Source organism: Parasteatoda tepidariorum, chromosome 9 (genome assembly GCF_982258835.1).
Source record: "Parasteatoda tepidariorum strain Cologne lab strain chromosome 9, Ptep-v5.0, whole genome shotgun sequence".
Classification (NCBI taxonomy): domain Eukaryota; kingdom Metazoa; phylum Arthropoda; class Arachnida; order Araneae; family Theridiidae; genus Parasteatoda; species Parasteatoda tepidariorum.
The window spans coordinates 585,907-611,972 of NC_141763.1; the positions used below are offsets into that span (position 1 = coordinate 585,907).

The window sequence follows — 26,066 nt, forward strand, 5'->3', positions numbered from 1 at the left end:
ACTTTTTATTGTGTAGTACCAATATTTTGAAACTAGAGACCCTCCACCAAAACCCAAGTTGTTCAATTGAAAATAGTAGTAGAAGACAATTATTCGCTTTAATCTAACTCACGTGATTTCGACATTAATTTAAATTTAACTCATTCACAAAATGGGTAGAAATAAGCAAAACATTACAAATTTCTAGAAACATTACAGGTTGTCGGCATATTATTTAATTAATTGCACCTCTTTTAATACCTTTTATAATCTTAGAATTTTTAAAGCTTTTGATGTTGTAATAGGATATATTGGCGTGAAATGTTAAATTATCTTTTTAAAGATTATTAATTATGATACCACATAAGTAATTATTTTCCCTTTCTTCGAGCTCTTCGTAAACCTACTTTAGATTCTTCTTTATTATCATCTGATTTAAGGTATTTCGTGTACAAAAAATTCAGACGTTCTAAGGTATTTCGTGTACAAATTTCCTTTACAATAAAGTGTTAGGTACAGCTGTCATTAGTTGTTTGAGATCTTACTATTTGACTGCTCTCATATATGAATTCTTTTGTTTATAGAAAATTTGTAGGGTTTAAAATGATTTAAATTAAAACAGAACCCTTTCAGTACAGAATAAGATTCAACGTTTAGTTGGGAATATATTCCAACTTTAAAACAGTAGGGTGACCCGGGGTAATTCAGGATCACTCTGTTTCTGGGGTAAATAATGATCACCTAAGTTTTATTTAAAAAAAACATTTTTTAAAAAAATTTGAGGCATGGACAAGCATGCTTGTACACTATACTAAAGTATAACTACATTTACTTAATAATAGTTTTTTGTTTAATCTAACAAAATAAGTATCTTTTAAACTGCTTTCTGTATTTTCCATTTCAAAGATGGGCTTCAAACTGTGCACATTTCTGCAAAGATCCCCCTCCTTCTCTTAATAATAAATATTTTGAGTTACTTTCTTTTTCTTTGATATAAAAGTAGTGTAAGCTTTTGTTTAATTGTTTTACATCTACTGTAAACACTATTATTGATTATAGGAAACTATATCAAATATTGCTCCCTACAGATGGGGTAATTATTGATCACTGGGGTAATTCCTGATCATTGTCATTTCTTCTTATAAATAGTATATAAAATAGCTAATAAATAGCTAATTGTCTTTTCTTAAATAACAGTTCATATTTATTAAGTGGAACAACTATAAAATATATTTTAACTGTCATCACAAAATTTGTTTTTAGCTGTATACAAGACTATATTCTGATTTACACCATTTCTGCTTTGTCTTACCTTGCTTCTATTTTAATTTTATGTGTGTACATTGTTAGAATAATTTTTAAGTTTATAAATTAGCCTAGTATAATTTTTGGAGTAATTTTTAAGTTTATAAATTAGCCTAGTATAAATATGGTGAGAAATTATAAGCCTAAAATTAGTGAATTTCTTTTAATGATTGAAAATGAAAATTTCAGTGTGAGAGCTGCTGCCAGTGTTGTTAACATACCTTACTTAACTTTACACTTTCCCTTCATGAAGTTAAAAAATCCAGCAAAAGTAACTCATGTGGGAACTCTCTTATATTTCAGCCGAACATGAGAATGAGTTGGCTGATTGCCTAAAATGTATGGCACGATGCAAAGATTTTTGAAAATTTAAAGTGTTAATCTTTCTTCTTGCTTTTAAATAAATCGTTTTATTAGCTGCTTAAATATATCTTTTTGGTTTATTTGTTTGATCTTGATGTCTTATTTGTTAATTACCATTATATAATTATTTTTAAACAGCCCTTTACAATAAGAAATGGTGATCAGTAATTACCCCAGAAGTGATCAGGAATTACCTCAGAAATTATCAAAACCAGGGGTAATTCCTGATCACTAAAAATTTAAAATCTTTTAAATTCTAATTAGATTTTCAAACAAAAGAAGGTGGCATAGGACTCATCTCATATAGCGTCAAACTTCCAGTAAATATTAAAATTCCATTTTGAATAGTTTTTTCACAAAATAGATGTTTGCATTTTTTGATCAGGAATTACCCCAGGTCACCCTAATTATAAGAGCAGGGGCTGGAAGTGAAAAGAAAATATTAATTTTGATTTTAAGAATGCTCTTTTCAATTATGATTAAATTGTATCAATTTAATTTACGGATTTAACAACTTAATTACAAGAGCTTATGGAGCTACCTATGATTTTAACTTGTAACTGTAGCTACTATTTTAGAATAATTAGAAAAGAAATTAAAGTTTTTATTTGAGAGTTTTAATCCTTTGTTCTATGTCTTATCCCACAGTTTTGAATTACCTCTATTTGTTTAGCTTTTTTGTTGCATTTTTAATGCAAAGTTTTTAAGAGTAAACTTTTTTTAAATCAATCTTAAGGTATATTTTCAGGAAAAGTAAAATATTGTTTAGAAAGTCAAGCATTGTTAATCTTCTACAGTATAAATATTAAATTAAATAAATATTAAAGATTTACATACAATTTCTTTTGATTACAGATTGCATAAAACTTTTTTTTTTACATTTACAATGTTTTATAATTTTTTTTAAAAACATGCAGCTGACTTAACTATCTTTAATTACATATTCAAGCTATAAAAAAAAGAAGTTAAATTTGGAATTGGGAAATTTACTTTTTAAACTTGGTTTTTATTATGTTCAATTTGAATAACTTACAAAAATTGAAAAACAACCTTGTTACCTAAGTCATTGAAAAGACATTTAACTTACAACATTACCTGTGTCCTTTTACATTGGGTTAGTTTTCTGCCTTGGAGATTTTGGAACTTGCTCTTAGGTATTCTAGCAATACAATTCCCAAACAGAATTTTTTTTTATTGTTTTAATCTTGAGCTAAAGATTAGAGTTATTAAATTTTTTTTATTAACAAACAATTTTGTATTGAATTAAGATATTTTGAAAATAAACTTTAATTTTTTATGCAAGTATTTTCAACGATACTCAGACAGTTTTTTATTTTCATTTTATCCTTTTCAGAAAAATAAAAATTTGATTGATGCATTTTAAACAGAAGGATCAAGCCAGAATCAGTATGTACGCTCCTTATGTTTCCAAAAATCGTAAATTGTATTTTATTATTTTTTTAAATTTTAACTTTTTTTCTTGTTTGTTTTTCCTGGTAGAATTATTTAAAATATTGTTGAAAGAATTATTAAATGTAGAATAATGATGTCCCGTGAAAAATATGAACTGGATCACTCAAAAAGTCAACTGTCAAATGATTGTTTACTTTTCAGAAACCGAAGGGACTTGGAGCAAGCTCTGAAAACTCCCTGTCCCTGAACTCACCCATTCTTTTATAAATGTCATACTTTGTTGCTTATAATACATAATGGAGGCATAACAATTTATTGTATCAATAAAGTTTAACTGGTAAGTAATTCTCTTAGCAAAATGAATAACATGGTTCTCAAGTTTTATGTGTGTTTAAAAAATGTTAAACTAAAAATTACAAAATTACTTTTTTCTATACTTTCTAGCATCAAGAATTGTTACTTTAGGATTTTTCTTTTTTTTTTTTATATTGTTTATGTATTTGATTTCTTTTACAGGTCAATTTAATCCCAAAAGCTACTATGTCCTTAAAGGCACTGGTAGAGCTACCTATAATTGTTGTCTTGATGTACCAGCTATATAAAATAAGTGTTCATAAAGATGTTGATGAATTTATACCTACCATTGATAATGACAACTATTACTTTACAACACACAGCTCAACAGAGGTAACTTAATTTTAATATTGCATATTTTTTGATAATAGAAAGTTTAATATTAGTGACTATGCTTCAATGTTGAAATAGTTTATGAAGTGATAAATGCTTTCATAATTGTCTCTTTGTTTGCCAAATTACTCTTAGATGATAATTTATACATATAAGATAACTAAGAAATCTCTGGAAGTATTAAAAATGTTGCACATGCTTTAAATTCCAGAAATTGGAAGCAGATTTCAGTTGATAATGATCATTGTCAATATTTACATAGATTTTGATTTATCTGGCATTGATTCTCATTTTTGCTATAAAGTATTTGTTTTATTATAATTTTCTTGTATCTAAATAAAAACTAATTTAAATTTAGATATATGAAATATCACTAAAATATATAATTTTGATTAATTTATGAACAGTCATGAAAAAATAATTTTCTACGTCTCATACGTTTAATAAATAATTCATACGTCTAATAAAGTTTCAATTAATTCACAACTTGTTCTATATAAAATAATGATAAAGTATTCTCTTTGATAAAATGCATCTCAATGTGGATACATAATTTTCTAATTTTTATTCTGTTTTGATCAAATCATCTAAACTTAGAATATAATTTTTTTTTAAATATTTTACAACCAGCTCTCATAATTTAATTAAGAAATAGTTAGTATCACAAAAAATTTGATATTTTTTAATCTTTTTTAAAAATAAAAGCTTGTTTATCTTTTTTAATTAAAACAAATGTTGTATCCAAATGAAATCAGATTTATTCTATTGGTCTCAGTTTTTATTCTTATCCTTGATTGAAGTTGGAATGTCTTTTCTTTTTCTTTGTAAAGGCTTGCAGCAAAAATATTGCAAAGTGTGAGTAAGTTTTTTTCTAAATATCTTAAAACAATGTCATACATTCAACTAAAAAAATAGTCTAAGGAATATTGATGATATCGTGTATAACATATTTTATTACTTTGTTACACTTATTAAAAATAAAACTTTCTTAATTCAAACAAATATTTTACTATGGAGTACAATGTAGCCTATTAAGCTGATCAGCCCACTAGGTATACCAAGACTATAATTTACACCACTCTTGTCTCACTTCTTAATATACTGACCACTTCTCAAACTAGGCCATCAAATTGTTACATTACAAATGGTCAACCTGCATGATTTTTGCTGTAAAATCTATTTTATTGATTTTAATCTTGATTGTTGTTTTATCCTTGACTCGCTTGTCATTTTAATTTTGTTTTTATGATGCTTACAGTCAAAATATTGCAGAAAATATAGAGAGAAACTTTTTAAATTAACTACTTGCATGCAGGATATACCTTAATGTCTTTCTTTTTTACTTATTTTATACCAAATGATCAAGTCAAAGCGGTTTTATACAATAAAATTCTTCAGTATTGTTTTTTACTTATTCAATTGTTTTCTGTGAAAGAATTTTATGTTCAATGACTCTGTGGGACAAAGTTAAACATTAAATTTTATACATTTAATTTGTTCTTTGGGAAAAAAGCAGACAAAATGCAAAATGTTTGTAGAAATTTTATTTTTTGTTTTGTTTGGTTTTATTTTAGGAGCAATCCATCTTTAAACAGAGAAGTTTATGTTGACTTTATGCCTGCACAGATAAAAACATTATCTTTTCTGGCTTACTTAGTTAGAATATATCAAGTGAGTAGGTTAATGACTAATATATTAAGAATCATTCTTTATTTTTTTTAATAAATGTTTTTTTATCTTGTATTTTTAAGGAAATCCCTTTTCTGCTCAGAAGTACTCTAATGTGATATAACAATGTTGAGCACACTACTATTAACAAATTTTAAATAAAGAAAATTTAAGCAAATTTTGAATAAGCTCTCTGTAATTGCTTGAAACAATGTTAATTTTTGTTTTGTTTTATATCATATTTAACATTGTCCCTCACCGGTGACTGACGCGGCCAAAACAAAAGGTTCAGTGTCGGTCACTGATGGCTGATGTGGACCTCAACATGTTAAAAGACAATTTAATACTCACAGAAATTATTTGAGAATCGACTCAGAGGTTAAAGGCACCAAGCTATCAATGTGCTAGGGTGGGTATAGATTCAAGAAGTAAAAGCAACTTGTACTTAACATTGACAAAATCATGCCATTGGTTAGGAATTGTAGAGTTTTAATTTGTATGACCCTCCTGACCTACAGCAGGCTGTTGTGAGAATGCTTTACTACATGTTAAGGATTTAAGAATGTATGATTTGTTGTCAACAGGGGGATTACTTTCAAGCAAATTAATGAGCTGTCTTTACATTGAGTACTTAATAATGTTAGTTGAAAAATTAATTTTCCTGGTCCAATTTTTCAATAAATTTTGAATTTAACATATCAATTGCCTGTTAGAATCTTTTTTAGTAATTATATTATATAATAAGACATAGAATATGATGAAAAAATTCTGCACAATTGATTAGGAATCAGATTTTTGGCTAACAAAATAAATAGCTGTTATGCTGAACTATTTGCTCTTTAGACATTAAACAGAGATAATGTGCAAAGTATATTGCAAAATATATTATCTAGAATTTATTAAGAGAGAAAATAAATTGAAGAGTCAAGCTAATGAAAATAAAAATGGAGTATGTTCATATTTAGAGCCAGGTAAAGGAAATGCTTGATATGATGATATATTTGGTTAATCCCTCCACCGGTATTTCCTTGCTTACTTGTTTATTAGTTACTTGTTTATTAGAACTATTTTGACTAGCGGGATTTTTCTGATTATTAAATTAATTTTATTATGTTGTGAATATGAAAAAAATTTCTGAGCATTTTATTTTATTTTTTACTACTGTGATTTAACTGTGTCATTAATACAGGACCCTCCAATTATAAAATCACTGAATTGTAAAATTAGCTGCTTTTTGCTATTAATTCTGCAAGAACGGAATCATTTTAATATCAAACTATGTAAAAACCATCTTCTAATAAAATTATTACTGTTATGTAAAGACAAAATTTTGTAAGGCTTTTGTTTAAAACAATGAAAAACTTTGCTTTATTTTGTTTGAATGATTAGAATTATCTATATTCTCAAGTTTTGAATATGTATGAAGAATAAATTTTTGTCTGTTCTCTATGCACAAAGTTACTGGTATTGATTGTATTTTGTGTTGAAATTGAAGGACAAAAGTTGCAAAAAATTAAGAAAAAGGGAGTCTAAAGGAATCCAAAAGAAAACTGTTTATGTGCTAAGAAAAATTGTAAAATGCCTATCATTCAATGTCATGGATCCTGAATCATTCAATCAGGTGAATCTAACTTCAATGAATTTTAGAAGAACTCTTGATTTCTTAAAATTTTATTTACAGAAAAGAAAAGGATATTTAATGTTTTAGAAACTCTTATATGCTTTCAAACTATGGTGAATCTTTAATTTGAAATGTTGCTTATCAAATATAATATTTTAAAACCCTCCTATAAGTTAAAAAATGTAGCTCATGTTAGTGTCAAATGTAGGTTTTGTAAAAATAAAACATAAATGTAGTAATCAATTTAGTTTTTAATCAATTTAATTTAGTTAAACTTTTTCCTGCATTTTGGTTTTTAAAATTTGTTGCTTTTTAAAATCAAGTGTTCTCAAAACGAATGTGATTTTAATAGGCAACATGCACTGTATTTATGTTTATCTGAGTAATATCATCTTAAACTAATTGCAAATTTAATTTAAATTTAAATAATAATTTAACCCAACTGTGATTTTTTTTTTTTTTTTTTTTTGTAAAATGTTGTGAACATTCTTCTGTTTTGTGAGTGAACATTCCTCTCAGTTTGCTAAAGGAATTATAGGATTGTTGTATCTATGTCCTCAAGAAGTGACTCACTTGCGCAAAGAATTGCTTGTAGCAGCCCGTCATATTTTAGCTACAGAGCTAAGAGATAGTTAAAGCTTTTTTTAATTACTTAAATATGTCTTGTTTTTTTCCTTTATTCTGAAACATATTTTTTTTTCTTTAATTTTAAATAAATGACTCATTTTTTCAATCTTTTTTTTACTTTTGATACCATTTGGAAAATATTGTTTGAAATGTTTTCTATGTCTACTATTTCTTCTTATTTTTTGAGAAATTCTTTAAATTTTGTGCCATTTTCAGAATTCTGCATATCTAAAAATTAATAACTCTAAGTAAGGGAAATTTAATAAAGATATAATAGCAGGATTTTTTAAAAAAAGAATAGCAAAATTATATTTTAAAACAGTCTTTCTCAGTCTTAAATAATTTATAATTTAAGTACTATTATTTTAAAAATAAACTATGTTATTATGTATCTATTATTTGCCAAGATGGAGTAAAATACTTTTCATAACTATGAACAAGCAACTAAAAAAGGGTTTTACTCAACGGCATAATTTCTATTAATGTTTAAATTAAGTCAACAGTCAATTAGGACTTCATCTCATAATGAACTTAATGTTGATAATAGATTGAAGTTTACAAATCAATGACTAGCAATGAAGAAACTTTTAAAACAAAAATTTAGTTACAGTTTTGAATTGCCTTTGCATGAGAAAATGTAATTACTGTTTCCTCACTTAAATGCTTTAAAAACACACAAAGATCATAAATTTTTTTCTAATAAATTAATTATTAATTAAAATAACATAGAAAATATTTTAAATGATATTTTATTGAAAAGTTATTTACTGTTTTAAAGAAAATGGATAACATCACATAGAAAATATGCATTTTCTGAAAATTTTCGTATATTTTGTGCCTGCAACCAGTGAACTTTTAAAAATGGATCATTTCTGTTTTAAAAAAATTGATGATGTGTGTCATTTTTAATTTCTTTGTGGATTATGCATGAATTTGCTAATTCGCACTTTGTGGCCCATTCTACTCCCAGAATAATCGGGAGTTTACTATGTAGTTAAAAAATATTGACAAATAACTTAATCTGAAATCACTAACTTTTGTATTATGTAAGACTTTTTTTCTTTTTTAAGGAACCAAATATCCTTTTATTATATATTATATATTAAAAACTATAATATATAATATTATAGTTTTTTTTAAATAAGACTAAGTAAAAGATCCTAATTGAAATTACGACATTTAGATCTTAAAGTAGTTAAAATTACAACTTAAACATTTATGCAAATATTCTAAATTCTATTGATTTAAAAAAGGAAAGCAAAATATATTGATCGAACATCGAATGAAAATTATGAAAACAAAAATACACTTAAGCTTTGAGAAAATATAGTTTTTTTAAACTAATTAGTTTTTTTTTCTGTCGGTACCTAAAAAATGAGCAAAATAAGATCTTCATTTTTAACTCTGCTAAATTTCTCTTAACATTGTACAAATTTGATATTCTGAATCTCTTCTGGCAAGAAAAGAAATTTTAATGTGTTATCCTATTTACAAATAAATTTAGTTAAATTTAATATAATTACTAATATCAATATAACTTTCTTTTCTTATGATGCAACTTACAAAATGTATATCAAACATTTAAAAGAAAAATTAATTCATAAAAAGCATTTTTTCAGTTATATTAACATTTACAATAAAATACTTTAGTTTTAATCATATAAATTATAAATTCTCAAAGAAATATAACTTATTTCTCGTTGTTTAATATTGTTTATTTTTAGTATAAATTTTTTCATAGAAGCATTTATTGAGTTTTTCAAAATTCTTATGCGAAATTTAATAATTTTTCTGTTAATTAAGTAATAACTCAGAAAACGGATTTATTTGTAAATATGTTTTAGATCTTTAATTACTTGTTCTATATCACTAACTTATATTGTCTGCTTTTAAATAAAATTATTTTTGTAGCAGATTTTCTACGTACTCTTGAGCAAAGGTAATAGGTTTTTCTCTACCAAAAAATTATTTAGTTTAACATTAACATAAACCAAGTAGTTAAAATCACAAAATTTGCTTTTGAAGAAAAGTTTTAGTTAAAAAGTGGCTTCTTCATTTGCACTACTAACTTTAATTACTTATTATGGTCAAAATTGTGATATGTTGATTGTTCCTTTTGTTAAATACCTCATAATAAAATAATTATACCCCTGGGAGCAAATTTTTTGTTGTATTTATACAAGTACTTGATCTTAATTAATTCCAATAATGTATAAATATCGTGTTTGTAATTTCCAGTTTTTTATCTTTTTAGCTGAGTTCACAACTAATATATATATATATATATATATATATATATATATATATATATATATATATATATATATATATATAAAGTTCAAAATGAAGAATAAAACGAAGAAAAATTATAGACATATGGAAAAAAAAGGGAGGGGGGGGGGAATAATAAGTAAAAAATAACAAACAACAGTTTATATAATAGTATATATTTAAAAAAAAAAGGACGAAATTTTATTTAAAAAACCGGGGAAAAAAAATAATCTTTTCTTCAGCCCACACGATTATATCCGCAAAACAGGGGCTGAAGAAAAGATTACATCTTTTTTTTCCCGGTTTTTTAAATAAAATTTCATCCTTTTTCTTTTTTTTTTATTATATATTATATAAACTGTTGTTTGTTATTTTTTACTTATTATTCCCCCCCCCCTTTTTTTTCATATGTCTATAATTTTTCTTTGTTTTATTCTTCATTTTGAACTTATCTAATGAGTTCTGTTTACTTGCAGCTTAAGCGCAATAAATGAAACTTATTGTTTTTCTTAACTTTCTTCGTGTTTTCTTGTATTTACTTATTTATTTTTTTATATATATATATATATACATAAAATGATATTTTTAAAAGAACTAAAACATAAGAATAAAAATTTATGTGATCCAAAATATTAAAATATTTCATTAAAAACACTACAATTCATTTATAAAAGGCGGGAAAAAAAGTTTCTTATTTTTTACCATCACCTTTAGCTTTGATCACTGCATATAAACAATGTTGCATGGAATAAACAAGTGTTTGGCAATTTTCTTTCAAGTCTTAGTAGTCCTATTGCTTTTCATTAGCTCAACTTTTTTTATTAGAGCAACTTCTTATAGTTTTTCTTTAATATCCATAAATTTGGGTAAGATCTGGGAAATTGGTAATAACTGGCTACTGTGGCATTGTAATTTTTTGTTAAGCGAGATCTTAAAATATTTTAATGTATGATGTGAGGCTAGTTGGAAAATAAAATCATCTTCATTTGTTCTCATGCAATTCCATACGATCACATTAGCTTCATGGACTTTTTCCGATACTGTTGTATAATTGCTTATCCAAACTCAAATGCCTTGATTTCCATAAGAGGCACGAAACATAGTTTCCTCACTAATATTTTCTTTCAGTCCATCAATCTCCATAATAAACTTGATTTGCATCATCACTTTCTTGTAAGCTTTTGTTTTATAGTCTCAAATAGTTTTGTTTTAGAAAAACATGAGATTGAAGATGCTGAATTGATTTTTTTTTAACTTTACCCTTCAGTTTTTTTTCCCTATTTGTTTTTGGTTACCATTAAAATGATTATTTCGATTTATTATACTGATACTGTTATATGATTCTTGATGAGAATAATCTGAATTGTTAGCTATAGTATATGTTTGAATTTTACCTGTTGATATGAGTCATTAACTCTGAGTTTTTTTGATTCTGAAATATCAGGAAAAACTTTCAATTTCGAAACAAGCATAAAACAGAGAAATTCAAATTAATTGTTTAGCAAATCAAAAAATTATTTTTCTATATATTTCAGTAGACCAAATTATATGTTTTTTAGTTTGCCCTCTGTCTTTTTTAAAAGTAGTTAGGCATATGTCTGCTGTTCAAAAAAATGTTCTTATTTTTTCTTTAATTTTTCCTTAGCCTACTATAAAGTCTGTATTATATGACATATTCTGTTTTTTTCTCAAGTGCAGTCTATTATTTTTCAAGTCAAGATAATCGTTCATATGATTTTAAATAAAATATTAAGAAAATATTCCAGCATAAAATTATAATAATCATGTATTTTACTAGTAAAATAAGCTTGTTTTGCAAAAAGTATCGACCTTCAAAAGAAAAGTTTTTTTGAAAACTGACTGACCCTAAATTTTCATTATAAAAACTTTTTGTTAGACTTCTAAACTTATAAGTCCGTATTCAAATACTAACTAAATGTATAATTTTAAATGGATAATTTTTATTTAGTAAGAGTCAGATATTATTAAACCATTTAAATGTTTGGCATATGTTTATTTTATCCTAAATTAAAGTACGTCAAAATCAGGGGAGCTTCTATATAAAGAAATAAACTAATACAGTATATATACATAGTGCTCAGTAAAGTTAAAGTATCTAACTTCCAAACAGTTGCAGCTATTTTAAAATGTCTGCATCTATTAAAGTGTCTAGGTATTGCAAAATAGCTAGGTACTGCATGTTTATATTACTTAGAAAGCCAACTGGAAGAAAGTTGGGGATTTGTGTTCCTATCTTGACAAGCTATGGGATCTATCCTTATGAGATATGAGGAAAAGTAATAATGATAATTATTTTGAGTTCTTTGTTAGAAACTAGTTATTTTATCAGGATCATGTAAGGTCTTTAAAAATTATTTCACATTTTGTAAATGTATGTAGGGCTTAAAAATATTTTTTGAGTGCTTAAAAAGTACTTTTTTCACTTATTTTTGAGATGCTTGGCTACACACCCTGGGAAAGTTCGTTGAGTTCTTAAAATGATCATAGTACAGTAAAAATTGCTAAATTCAAACTTGTGCATAAAAAGTAAATATGTTTAGTTAAACCTATTTGCATATAAAAACCCTTATAACTTCCAAACTTCAATACCTTTACTTGTTTTTATATCTGATGCATACTAATTGATTTTTTTTAAATGAATGGTAATTTAAAAGTTTTTATATGAAAACTTTTAGTTTTGTATTCTTGGCTTTTTTTTAATCATATTCAGAACAAACAATATGCAGGACCTATTTAATAGCAATTTTAAGCACACAAATGCGTAAAATTATATTTTTTTACACACTTATTTCATCTCTCTCTCTTATTATTTTATTACTTCTAAATTTTAAAATCTAGCTTTTTGGGTCTTGCCTTTTTTTGATATTATTTAAAAAAAAAGCACATGAAAAAATACATAACTTCGCTTGACAGCTATGCATTGAAAAGTGCAAATTAAAATATAAAGCTCTTGTCTTTTGAGAGAAATTATTATTTCATCATTGACTATTTGAATGTCTTCAAATTCTGTTCTGGCACCAAAAACTTGGTTCGGATTTAAAAACAAAATTTTTAATTATTTATTTTCTTTTGATCGTGTTCAATTTAAAATAAAGGAAACTTACAAAACATTACCTCACTTGCCCAGACAGCAGCATCAGATGCTTAAATATTTATTAGTTAAAATTTTTATTGTTTTTTTCTTCATTAAATCACATTAAGTATTAAACTTTTGGTTCTATTGACATGAACAAATTCATCAGAAACTACACCTCCCTGTCAAGATAGCATAGTTTAAGTTTTGTACCACTCTGACCTCTTCTGTAAATTCAAGATAGCTGCAAAATCTCACATTGAACTTAAAATATCTACATTTTTCTATAATTTTTGAAACAATGAACAGCTTTACTCTAAATATTTTCATGTTCACTTATTTTGATAGAATGATTCTATAAACTTTTTTCCAATTCTAAGTAATAAAGACTCCTAGTTTTACTAGTTCCTTAGCTTTGTGATTAACGGAGTAAATATGATGTAAGTACTCATTTTTCCACACATAAAAGTTATTTTAAATTTCAATAATGTCACTAAGAGGTAAAATTATATATATATATATATATATCATCAGCATTGGCACGACAGCCCTTTGTGAGCCTGGGCCGTCCTCAGAAGCTTTTCCCATTCTGCCCTTCTCCCAGCAATTGATTTCCAGTTCTTTACTTTTAAGATGGTAAAATCCTCATCCACATAGTCTTTCTATCTCATTTTGGACCTTCTTCTTGGCCTTTTATTGGAGGGGGTTGCATTAAAGACTCTTAATGCTGTTCATTCTGGGCTCATTCTCACTACATGCTCGGCTCATCTCATTCTACTTAGTGTAATAGATTTAATGATATCATCACTATTAAAGATCTTATATATTTCAAAATTATATCTTTTTCTCCAGTTGTTGTTATCGAGGATAGCGCCAAAGATGGTTCGTAGGACCTTTCTTTCGAAGGTTGCTTATAACTTTTCTTCCCTTTTTGTTAAAGTCCATGTCTCTGAATCATAAGTTAAAACTGACTTGATTAATACCAAATAAAGTAAAGCAAAATCTTCGTCTTTCTTTTCATTAAGTGAGATTTCAACAATGATATTAAACCATAGAAGCAGCGATTGACTGCGACTATTCTTTTTCTGATTTCAGGATTAATGTCATTATGATAGTTTATTTCTGATCCTAGATAAGTAAAATTTTTTACAGATTCAAATTTAAAGAATCTATTTCAAACAATTTAGGGGTGTTTCCCATTGTACCACAATGCATATATTTTGTTTTCTCCACATTCACTCTTAAGTTCATTTTTCTAACTGATTTTTCCATTGCCAAAAAATTTTCTCTCAGTGCTGTCCTAGATCTTGTGATGATGTCTACATCATCAGTGTAAGCCGAAATCTGCACTGATTTATTAAATATAGTACCTGGAGTATTTTTGTAGACTGTAACGGGATGGTATACTAATTTAGTTTGGTGTTTTTTTCCTGTGTTGCTCTCATAAAATAACATACTTATTCATGATTGTGAATGTTATATATTCTCTTTAGCTAATAATCTAAATTCACTTTAACTTTTTTCTGATTAATATTTAATATAATGATCTAGAGTAAATGTTTAATTTTTAACCTGCTTATTAAATTTTTTATAGCTGCTTATTAATTTTGCTTTATATAAAGTTAAAATTTCATTGCCTCATTTGCAGTTTTTGTAATTAGTTTATAAAATGTGCCTATGTAGTTTATTAAATTTATTTTATTCAATAAATGAATAAGTGTTAGGTGTTAGATGGTGTATTTTTAATTTTTATTTATCTATTTTTGATTTAATAGATGCATGTGAGTGAATCTGAAAATATGTACATTCTCATGAAATCTTTGTTATTAGGCCAGTGACTATTTTTCTACTATTGTCATAATTTTCTTTTATTAATATTAACAATGAAGATTTGATGTATTTATCTATCTAGCATTTTCTTTGGTATTAGGTTGAGTTAATAATAACTTCTGCATAGAAAATTGAAAGTGCATGCTAATAGAGGTGAATTCTGTCAAAAGGGTATACTTGAACCTTTTTGAAATCCAATGAATTAAAAATTAGGTCTTTTAATAGTTTTAATATATCTATTTTATTATTCTCTCCCACTAAGGTCATCCAATTATATTTTCTTTAACTTTTTATTTTAAATTTTTTAGTAGTATTGTTGAATTAGTATAAATATCTCTTAAACGGTGAGAATATAGTGAAATTGCATATGATTTTGCTTTATCAAAGTGTAAGTAATCTCCAAGGAATGCCTACAAAGTAAGATGAATGAAGGCATTAAGCTAGTAAAAGAAACATGAAAACAAAATAACTAGCAGCCTTAAAAAGCAACACCAATTACCCGCTCAGCACTAATGATAGTCTTTGATTAAGAGTCATGGTGGCTCAGGAGATAGAGTGTTCGCCTTCCAATCAGGTAAACCGAATTCGATTCTCAGCAACAGCTGGTCAATGTGAACTCTGCACCCGGCTCGTACCAACCATAGTGCCAACATAAAATATCCTCAGTGGTAGCCAGATCATGGGTTAGAGTCCCTTTTTACCGTTAGGCTAACCATGGGAGGTTTTTATGGCTTTCCTGCCCATGTAACGCAAATGCGGGTTAGTTTCATCTAAAAGTCCTCCACGAAGGCTTGGTCCCCTTGTCTTCTGGATTGGGTTCAAAATTACAATGATACTTAGTTGAATATTAGTAGCCGTAAACCTAAAAATTGGGTTGGCTATTCATCAACAGTTGTAAATTTAAAATAAAATCTTTGATTAAGTTGCCATAATGGGTCTGTGTGTACCTCTTTTAGGTTTGATTGAGGCACTGATGCCACACCTCTTTCCTTGTGTTGGATAAAATTGGGACAGATCATTTGCTTACCAAAATCTTTGTAAATGAACTGCCATTGTTAATTCTGAATCTTCTCATAGGCAGTCGTTCAACAGCATCAGTCGCTAATGCTTGATATTAATGATTGTCACATATGCTTTATATATAATGGTATGCCACACATGTTTATTGCCAAATCGAATTTCCTTTGTCATAATCTTAGCGTGGTTTATTTCCCTTCCTGTAAACATTTAAACCAATTAAAAACAATTTTTCTATTATTAGACGTCATTTTGGTGCTCCTGGACCAACATTGCATAATCTACATTTTCTGAGGCTGTTAACCAATAAATGTTTTCATATTTATTCACTGTTAATTTCAATTTTATGTTAGATTTCTCGAACAAGCAGCTCAACCACTCCTGTCAGGCTAATCTAATCTTTGCTTTTAGCCATTCCCCACGGATATAATCCTGGCATCTTAAGTTATGTTGCTTTACTTTATTTCTTAACCATCCACTTAACCATTTAGACTCAACCTGTATTAGAAACACATACTAAGAAACCATGTTGTGAATATTAATGTGTGTATAATTATAAATTGAAATTAGTACATTTTATCAGAATTTCCATAATTTAAATTGAAGTAAATTTGAATTCTTTATGTTTTAATACCATGAGAACATTAATGTTGTAAAAGGACAAATTTTTTATTTCCCCCCCCCCTCCCAAAATTTGTATGTTTAAGATTAAAAAAATTATTAAAAATGTATTTTTTGGAATGAAAATCCACCTCATGCATTTTTTAAAATCAACAGAGATTTAAATAAAGGAGTGGTAAGTATCTTTTTTTTTTCTCCAATGGTATGAAATACTATATGATATATGTTAACTACTACTTTTAATAAGTTATTGCTTTTTGGTGACTTGTGATTGAAATTATCTTCATAACTTATCTTTCAGAATATTTGCTTTCTTGAGCTGACATGATCCTAAAGCATACTTGTCATATTTCTCTTTTTTTCCCTTCCTTTTTAACATAATTTATAAGATCCTTTTTTTTTTGTTACCTTGCCAGGATTGGGACTCCATGTTGAAAATAAGGAAAACCTGGAAAATACAGGGAATTTAAAAATCATCTAAATTAATGGGGAAAATGCAGGTTTTTTTTTTTTTTTTTTTTTTTTTTACAAACTTGGAATTTTGTTTCTTATTTTCGTCTTACAAAAAATTTCAACCACTCAAAAGTGATCTATGTGATATTTAAGGATGATATTTTAGCTATATTAAACTATTTAAATTACTTATAGCATTAATTAAGTATGTTCATCTGTTCTTTTTTTTTCTTAAGTTTTTTAGCAATTAACACCAATGTAATAGCCCAAAATAGCTCACACAAGAGCACAGTAATTGTTGTGTTGCTTCTTAATATATTGTGTATAATATGTACACATAAAACACAGGGAATTTTGTTTCTTCTTGAGTGTTAACCCTGCTTACTCAGTTAGCACAACATATAGCTGTGATGTTGATACTCAGCACAATTTATAGCTGATTTTAAACAATATACATGTTATAAAACTGAAACATTCAATTAGTTCTATATTTATAATTATTTTTCATATGTTTTCTCCTTCTATGTTGTTTTTGGATAGAAAGAGTCCATTATAATAGTAAATACCATTTTCAAATTCTCATTATGTTTTTAAGAAATTTAACCTAACAAGTAGAGATTTTTTTTTCTTCTGAATTCATGAAAGTACTTGTTTAAATAATTTATGTTTAAAAATAAAATGCTATTTACAAATAAAATGTTTCAACTGTACAAAATACGTAGAGATGAAATTCTTTGATCGTTTTGCAGATTGCTTTGGTTTGTTGATTGAATTCTAATTCTTAATTAAATTCTTATTTTGCAGTTAATTGAAACTTAATTAAACATTTTGATGAAATGTCTTATCTATATTTTTGTTTAAAAATATTAATATTACAATTAAAATAGTTAAGATCTTATGATTTTAAATCAATGAATATTTTTTTCTGTTAAGTATTTTCATCAATATGTTTTTAAAGATCCAGCTTATTTTTAAATGGAGAAAAGTATAACTGTTTTGTGTGAAATCACTCAGTATTTTTCTTAAGTTATCTTACAAACTGCTCTGAAGTATTGTATTTTGCTAAAAGTTACAGGGAACTGGGATAAGATTCAGATTTCAAATCAGCTTGAAAAAGAAGTTTTTGACCTAGAAAAATTGAAGACTTAGAATTTTTTTTCTTTTTCTTTTTGAAGTATGACTTAAATTTGGATTTTGATTTATTTTTGGTAAAGATCTGAATTTTTTCGAAAGGTTTGAAAGTGATTAGCCATAAACAGTCTTATGTTTGAAATTCTATAAAATGTGAAAGGGCCACATTTGTATATGAACTTAACACAGAGTTTTTTTTTCTAAAATTCCAATTTGATTAAAAGGCATTGAAATTTTAAGTGCCTCTTTTGCAATTCTTTTTCTCCCCCTCCCCATGTTTTTGTTGTCGATTTACCTAAAATTATACTGTGTTGCCTAGCATCTATAAGACATAGAAACTTAAAATTATGAAGGTGTGAAGAATAGTACACAAAATGTTCTAAGGAATTAGGTATATATGATTCGATTGTTAGTTTAAGAATTATTAACTGTTAAACTTGTAATAAAAAAAGAAGAAGAAAAACACATGTTCGTCAATCTACTATCTGTAGAAACGTAACTTCAGAGGTAAAATATAATTAGCTAGTTGTACCATTTTATACTTTGATTTATTCTCAGCCTTTTTAAAAATTCCCATTTGTTCAAAAGCTATTGCAAACTTAAGTCAGTTTTTTTTTCAACTTATTTTTCTTTAAATATCGACTATTTATCCATCATTGTAAAAAAATTTATTTTTCCCGCACAAAATCTTAATATCTTTAATTTAAAAATTCTTGCTAGAGTAGATGTCAGTCTGAAGTAGCAAAAAGAAAGAAAAAAAAATTGTGTGTTGCCCATTATAAATCTTAACATTTATAGTGACATTTTTAAAAATAAAATTCAATGCAGAGTTTCCTATTTTAGTTATAGGACAAGTAAAATTACTTCTCATTTATTTACATGTTAACGAAATATTCTGTGTTTTTGTGGAAAATATTGATGTTTAAGAAATAAACAGTAAGGAATGAAAATCAATTATGAGGGTTGGAAAGCGGAGATTCCCAGTATACTAAATTTGTTAAGTGTAATTTCTCTAGGTATCTTAAATATAAATTTTTATTTTATTTTAAGTGTATGTAAAATAAAATAAACTTATTCTTAGTAAATGAAAAGTTTTTTTTTTTTTGAAGGAAAAGTTTTTGTTAGAGAAGTATTAATTTAACGGGGGAAGAAAGCTTTATTTCAAACCTAAAGCTTTTGTTGTATTTCTGGAGAGCATATTTGTAAAGAAAGCACATTTTATGTCATCTTTAATTAAACAATCAACCTCGTAAGTGTCCCAGTTATTATTATCATTCGAAAAATTGAGAATATATATATATATATATATATATATATATATATTTAAAAGAAAGTTTTTTTCTGAATTCAATTAAAACTTTTTTCACTCCAAAAATACTTGGACTAACATAATCTTACCATTTAATAAGTTATAAATCTCAATATTTATAGTAAAATTTTTAAAAAGAAAACTTAAGAGTTAGTTATAAGTACTATTCCCAATTTTAGTTGTTATATATTTCGTCCACAAATAAAGCAAAGCCTCCTAATATATTAAATTTGTTAAGTGTAATCTCTTTTGATATTTTAAAAAAATATATATTTATTTTAAATGTATTTAAAAAAACAACTTATCTGTGTAAAAGAAAAGTTTTTTTTTTAAAAAAGAAGTATTAATTTAAAGTGGAAAAAAAGAAGTGCATCACCTTTATTTCAAACCAAAAGCTTTAATTTTTTTTCACTGGAGAACATATTCGTAAAGAAAGCACATTTGATTAAACAATCATCTTTGTAAGTGTCCTAGTTTTTTCCTTTAAAAACAAAACAAAAAATTTATGAAAAAAAAAATAGTTTTTTCTGAATTTAATTAGAGCCTTTTTCCACTCCAGAAGTACTCAGACTATCTCTTAGTTCATTTATCCACTGATATTCCTACATTTATTGATTTTTCAAAAGAAATCAATTAAAATAATAAAAAGAGAAAAAGTTAATATGTAAAAGATCCCTTTGCAATAAATTTCTAACTAACTCCCTGGCATTACAGTCCATGTTGGACCATGGTCTCACTAACAATTTTCCTCCAAAGTCGCCTGTCTTTAGCTCTTTGTTTCCAGTTTTGGACTTTTAGAGTCTTAAAGTCTTTTTCTACCTCGTAACCATCTCTTGGCCGGTCTTCCCCTTTTCTTCTGGCACTGCCCCTTGAATATTTTCTTAATGCCTCTGTTTTCCTCCATTCTTTCAAGGTGTCCTAGCCATTGACTTCTCTTTGCTTTTACGTAATTTATTATACCTTTTTCTTTAAATGGTCTTGTAATTTCAAAATTGTATCGTCTTCTCCACAGATCACCCTCTTTGACCGGACCAAAAGTAGTTCTAAGAATTTTTCTTTCCCGGGTAATCAGCTTTTTTTTCTTGTTTTGGATTGGAGTCCATGTCTCTGATCCATGGATAAAGGTTGGTCTGATTATAGTTTTATGAACCTGAAGCCTCATTATTACTTTTGATGTTAGCAATCTCTTAAGTGCAAAATAACTGCGATTTCTAGCATTTAGTCTTTGCTTAATCTCTGGCATAATATCATTGCTTTCAGTGACAACTGAACCCAAGTACTTAAATTCCCTAACTCAATAAATTTCACTTAGAATATTATTTGACATGTCTTCAATTTAATATCGTAAAAACAATTATAATTTTAATTGCATACTTTATTAGTTATTTATTTTTATCTTCTAGGCTTACTAAATATTTAGCTTTTTATCTGCACATTTTTAATTTTGTTCTTTTTAGGGGTGCTTCTTTTATTCAGTTGCTGAAAAATGTCGGACCTGACAAATGCTTTAAAGTCCTACTGTTTACCCTGACTGAACAAAAGATACTATTCTATTCATGGGGCCTGATGTTTTGACTAGTGTAGCCGAAGCTGTAGTAATGGTAACTGTTTTTCTATGTAGATTTATAAAACTCCTTTTAAGCATCAGAGGAAATTTTCTCTTTTCACGCTTGCTATTAAAATGTGTATTACCAATAATTAGACCAAATTAATTGTTTTGTTCTTCTAAAAATTACCATGACACGTTAGGTGTGTAGTGATTGGCTCACGGCTAGAGAGCGAGTTGTTCACGCCCCTAATTAAATAATTAAAATGAAGAGTATATACATATTTATATAACCGTCATTGTACAGCCGACCCAATTTTTGGGTTTACTACTATTAACGTTCACCTCTGTATCCTAAGTATAAAGTTAAGTAAGGTTTGTCAACAGCTCACAGACTGAAAATTTTATTTTCAATCATTAAAAGAAATTCACTAATTTTGCTTTCTAGAAGCATAGTAGCCTTTTTATGCTAATTATATATATTATATTTATATTATATTTAGGCTAATTATATTATTTTCTTATTTATATTAGGCTAATTTATAAACTTAAAAATTATTCTATCAATGCACACACATAAAATTAAGATAGAAGCAAGTTAAGACAAAGCAGAAATGGTGAAAATCAGAACTCATTTGTCTTGTATACAGTTAAAAACAAATTTTGTGATTACAGTTAAAATATATTTTATAGTTGCCCCACTTAATAAATATGAACTGTTATTTAAGAAAAGTCAATTAGCTATTTATTAGCAATTTTTTATACTATTTATAAGAAGACATGACAATGATCAGGAATTACCCCAGTGATCAATAATTACCCCATCTATAAGGGGCAACATTTGATAGAGTTTCCTATAATCAATTATAATGTTTACAGTAGATGTGAAACAATTAAACAAAAGCTTACACTATTTTTATATCAAAGAAAAAGAAAGTAACTCAAAATATTTATTATTAAGAGAAGGAGAAGGATCTTTGCAGAAATGTACACATTTTGAAACCCATCTTTGAAATGAAAAATACAGAAAGCAGTTTAAAAGATACTTATTTTGTTAGATTAAACAAAAAACTATTATTAAGTAAATGTAGTTATACTTTAGGAAAGTGTACAAGCATTCTTGTCCATGTCTCAAATTAAAAAAATATATTTATATTTTTGTAAATAAAACTTAGATGATCATTATTTTCCCCAGAAGCACAGCAGGGGTCTGTCTAGGTTTTTCTGAAAGGTACCTATTTTGTGAAAATTTAGACATAATTTGTGAAAAATAAAAAATTGTATTTAAAAATCGCACAAAAATATTGTAAAAATATGGATTTATCGTTTCTTAAAGGATACAAAAATAAAATTGTAAGATAAAGTATTTTGTGAAACTACCGTTTTTCCTAAAGTTGAATTTGTGAAGGTACCGCTAAATGGTAGTAAATTCTGCCTGGACAGACCCCTGCACAGTGATTGTGAATTACCCCGGGTCACCCTATTTTACAAAATATGGGATTAAATTCATGTCACTGAGACAAAATAATGTTTCACTATATGTTCTTACCTTCTTTTCTGTTGACTACTGGATTGGCATTTCTTGGATCTTTCATCCTGTCTTTCCATAAAAGAAAAGGAATTAATTAGAATATGATCGTCATAAAAACAGTTAAAAATCAACAAAATCAAAACTGTTTCTTATATTTTATAATTTTTGTTACAAACAATTTTTTTACTTAAATGAAATTAATTTTGATTTAAATGAAGGAGAAAGATCATGTATTAAAATTATGGCAAATATTTTTATTTTTAGTAACTGACAATAAATTGAATGTTTAACAACTATCTTTTTTATGCTCATTGCATATTGTATTTTAGCATAAACTACTGATGATTTTGATTAAAAATAATTATCATTGGAAAAGACTATAAAATTTAGTAATGAATTGTAGGGGAAAATTTAGAGGACAGGTCTAAATCTAAAGTGAATAATTAGACTTTAAATTTTAACTTATTATGCATCGTTTTTTGAAGTTGGATAAAATATGTGAACTACTAAATATTTAATAATATTATAATAAAATTACAAAATAATAATAAGTTAAATATTTTTCTAAAACAATGAAGTTGTTTTTAAAGTGAAAAATTTTCTCTTACAATTTTTTTAAATTCTAATTTAGAAAAAGAATAAGATATGTATGAAAAAAATAAGACATTAGCCAATTAGAATTAAAATAAATAGATAAATTCTAAATAAAGCTTTTGTCATTAAGGCCTCCCACTCAATTTTAGAAATAAAATTTCCTGAATTTTTGAGGAAAGTTTCCAACAATTTCTGGATTATGTATTTCATCTACACAGTTATCATCACAAATTAAATTTTAATTAAACAATTAATTAAAGTTACTTTATTGTTGAAAATATGTCAAATATAAGTTTCTTAAAAACAAAATTTTTAAACGTGAAGGCTGAACAAGTATATTTTAGAATTGACAACTATATAAAAACAGATAAAAACTTGAAATAGTAAATTAAAATAATAACCATGAAATAATATTTTAATTTCAATTCAAAAAAATTGAACCTTAATTTTGAAGTAAATTAATTTTATAACAAATTTAATTTTACAAAGTAATAATAGTTTTATAACAAATTAATTCATTTTATAACAAATTTAATTGTGAAATTAAACTTAATATAAAGATTTGAAATGTTCTTATACCTTTACAGCAATTCATTAAATGCAAAAAAAAAAGATAAAAACAACAAAATGAAAATTAGAAATAAGGCCCTTCTATTTAATATGTCATTTTGTTATTCATTTATTTAGTAAACAAAATATATTATATTGAGTATCAAAACAAATAAATTGTTTATAAATATTTGTTTCATTTATTTATTTTTTGGTGGTTTAAAAGTTATTTAAAATTACTTCTCATAGCTAATCAAAAGTAGTTTTTGGAACAATAATTGACACCCGCGGATTAGATTATTCAAATAATGTTTTTTTACAGCCCTTCAAAGAAAAAAAATGGCTACCGAAATTAAGCAAATTATTAAATTAAGCAATGCTTCTGAAAAGTGAAAGAAACATTTGTTATTAATGGCTAAGAAATTATAAATTCTTCTTTTATTAGATAGAGTTAATTGAACTTTTATTTATGAAAAAAATCTTCTAATTCATTTTAAAACTAAACTAGCAGCTTACAGGAGAGTATAAAATGAAATAGCCAACTAAAAAATTATTGTTATAAAACATAATTTCTAAAAACTTAACAAATACAATTAAAACGAATAAAACTAATTATAAAAAGTATGTAATTAATAAAATAAATGCATGAGCTGAAGAGAAAAAACATTTTACTTACTTGCTCTTTTAAAGTGTTTAGTTCTCTCTTTTTGCAAAGAAGAAAGTAGACCCCTTTGGGACTAGGGACTAAGCAAAGATTCATTTGGCGAGAAAGTTTTAAAAAATGGAGTATTTATCTCCTTTTTTTAAAAAACTTTCTCTCCAAAAGAATCTCTACAATCAAGGACCACCTACTGGGCAGATTTTCCATACTTGAAAAGAATGTTTCTTAGAATTGAGGGTAGGGGACAAAATGTGCTTCCCCACATTCTTTTTACTTCAAGGACTTCAAACATACTTATCTGGTGATTTCAAACAGTAATCAATATCTATTTTGAATTATTAAAAACTATTTCTGGTCCTCTTAATAAAAAACTAATATGCACTGAAACCTTTTATTAAATATTAGCGATAAGCAAGCTTACTAAATTAAAAAATTATTGAAATCAAAATTCATTTCAGTACTTTTCGTAAGCAAATTTTTTATACATATAAACTGGGAAATAATGCTTACATACATATTTTGATTCGCTGAGCAGTAAATTGGAATATCGTTTCTTTATAATGAACAGTAAAGCTGCTATCATTAAACACATTTAAGTAAATAAACCATTTTTTATCAGCTTTTCAACAGTTTTAGTATGTAAAAAACATGTTCTCTTTTTATGAAATATTTTTTATAAATAATTAAGTATCTTTAATTAGGCAAATTTATTTACATTAGCAAACTGGCTGTGCAAAATACAAAATTAGTATTACAAAATTATAAATTAATAAAAAATATATATTTTTTCGTCCAAAAGTCTTTATTAATTACTTCCCTCGTTAAAAAAAAAATTATGTTTTTTCTGAATGAATGCATAAAGACTGTGTTATTTTATATCATTCACTTACATCACTAAATAATAATTATATTTTTGATTGAAAGCTAATTATCACAAAGATTTAAAATCCTAAATAGGCCAACTGCAACAAATTCATTGCCTTGGATACTTTAAACAAGAATTTGAAGTTACTTTACTTTTCCACTAAATACTTACTTCTTTTAACTATCTTCATAAAGATAATGATGTTCTTTTAACTTTCTTACAGATGATATTCATACGATGAAATTCTATTTAGCTATGCAGATTTATACTTTCTATGGCGTTAAAATTCACGATTTTTAAATTCTTTAACATAAAAATCATAACTTTAACTTTAAAACTTTATTTTATTTACGTTTAAGCATCAACATTGATTTTAGAAATCCATTATTTGTTTTCACACAGTTTTAAAACATGCATAGAATATTTTTGAAGTAGCATCAATTTTTATTTTGCTATTATTCGTATAACTATAACTTGTAAAAAAAGTTATTTTTTCTTTATCATTTGAAACTTTAAATACTTTATTAAATGCATGGTTAAAAATTACCTGTCTATTTTTTGTTAAAAAATAATTCCATTTATACAAAAATAAAAACTAGCAGGCTTTACCCTTTTCTTACTCCGCTCACCAACTCCCGTAATTGCTTATCATTCATTCATCATTGATTTTTTTTCTTTATATATACTTCCTTAATCTGCAATATTTTTCACTTTTCACAAAACACGTAGCATTTTATTTTCAAAATATACAAGTAATGTAGCTTTATGTAAGAAAATTTTGTTAAGCATAATGAAATAGAGGATTTAATAAATTTGAAAAATAATTATCTCTACTTGAAAAAAAAAAAAAACTAACTTAAGGAATACAGATTGTGTAATTCAATTGGAAAAAAGAATGCGAAGTAATTTTAATCGTTAATAGAACTTATTA

General features: G+C 26.1%; 1 protein-coding gene across 13 annotated transcripts in view; it reads left to right on the forward strand.

Moving 5' to 3' along the window:
* Window positions 1-59: 59 nt before the first annotated feature.
* Window positions 60-26,066, forward strand: part of LOC147803208 (transformation/transcription domain-associated protein-like) — a 156,411-nt gene continuing 130,404 nt past the window's right edge. For 4 of the 13 annotated variants that reach the window (XM_087150581.1, XM_087150582.1, XM_087150579.1 and 1 more), the window contains exons 1-5: window positions 106-198; window positions 3,002-3,054; window positions 3,577-3,747; window positions 5,322-5,418; window positions 20,847-20,990. In XM_087150581.1, the coding sequence (XP_087006707.1) occupies window positions 3,680-3,747; window positions 5,322-5,418; window positions 20,847-20,888 (207 nt within the window). In that variant the 5' untranslated portion in view covers window positions 106-198; window positions 3,002-3,054; window positions 3,577-3,679 and the 3' untranslated portion in view covers window positions 20,889-20,990. Of the gene's footprint in view, window positions 454-3,001; window positions 3,055-3,576; window positions 3,748-5,321; window positions 5,419-6,910; window positions 7,261-20,846; window positions 20,991-26,066 lie in introns of those variants that run through there. The other 9 variants (XM_087150572.1, XM_087150578.1, XM_087150573.1 and 6 more) reach the window with 9 other exon arrangements.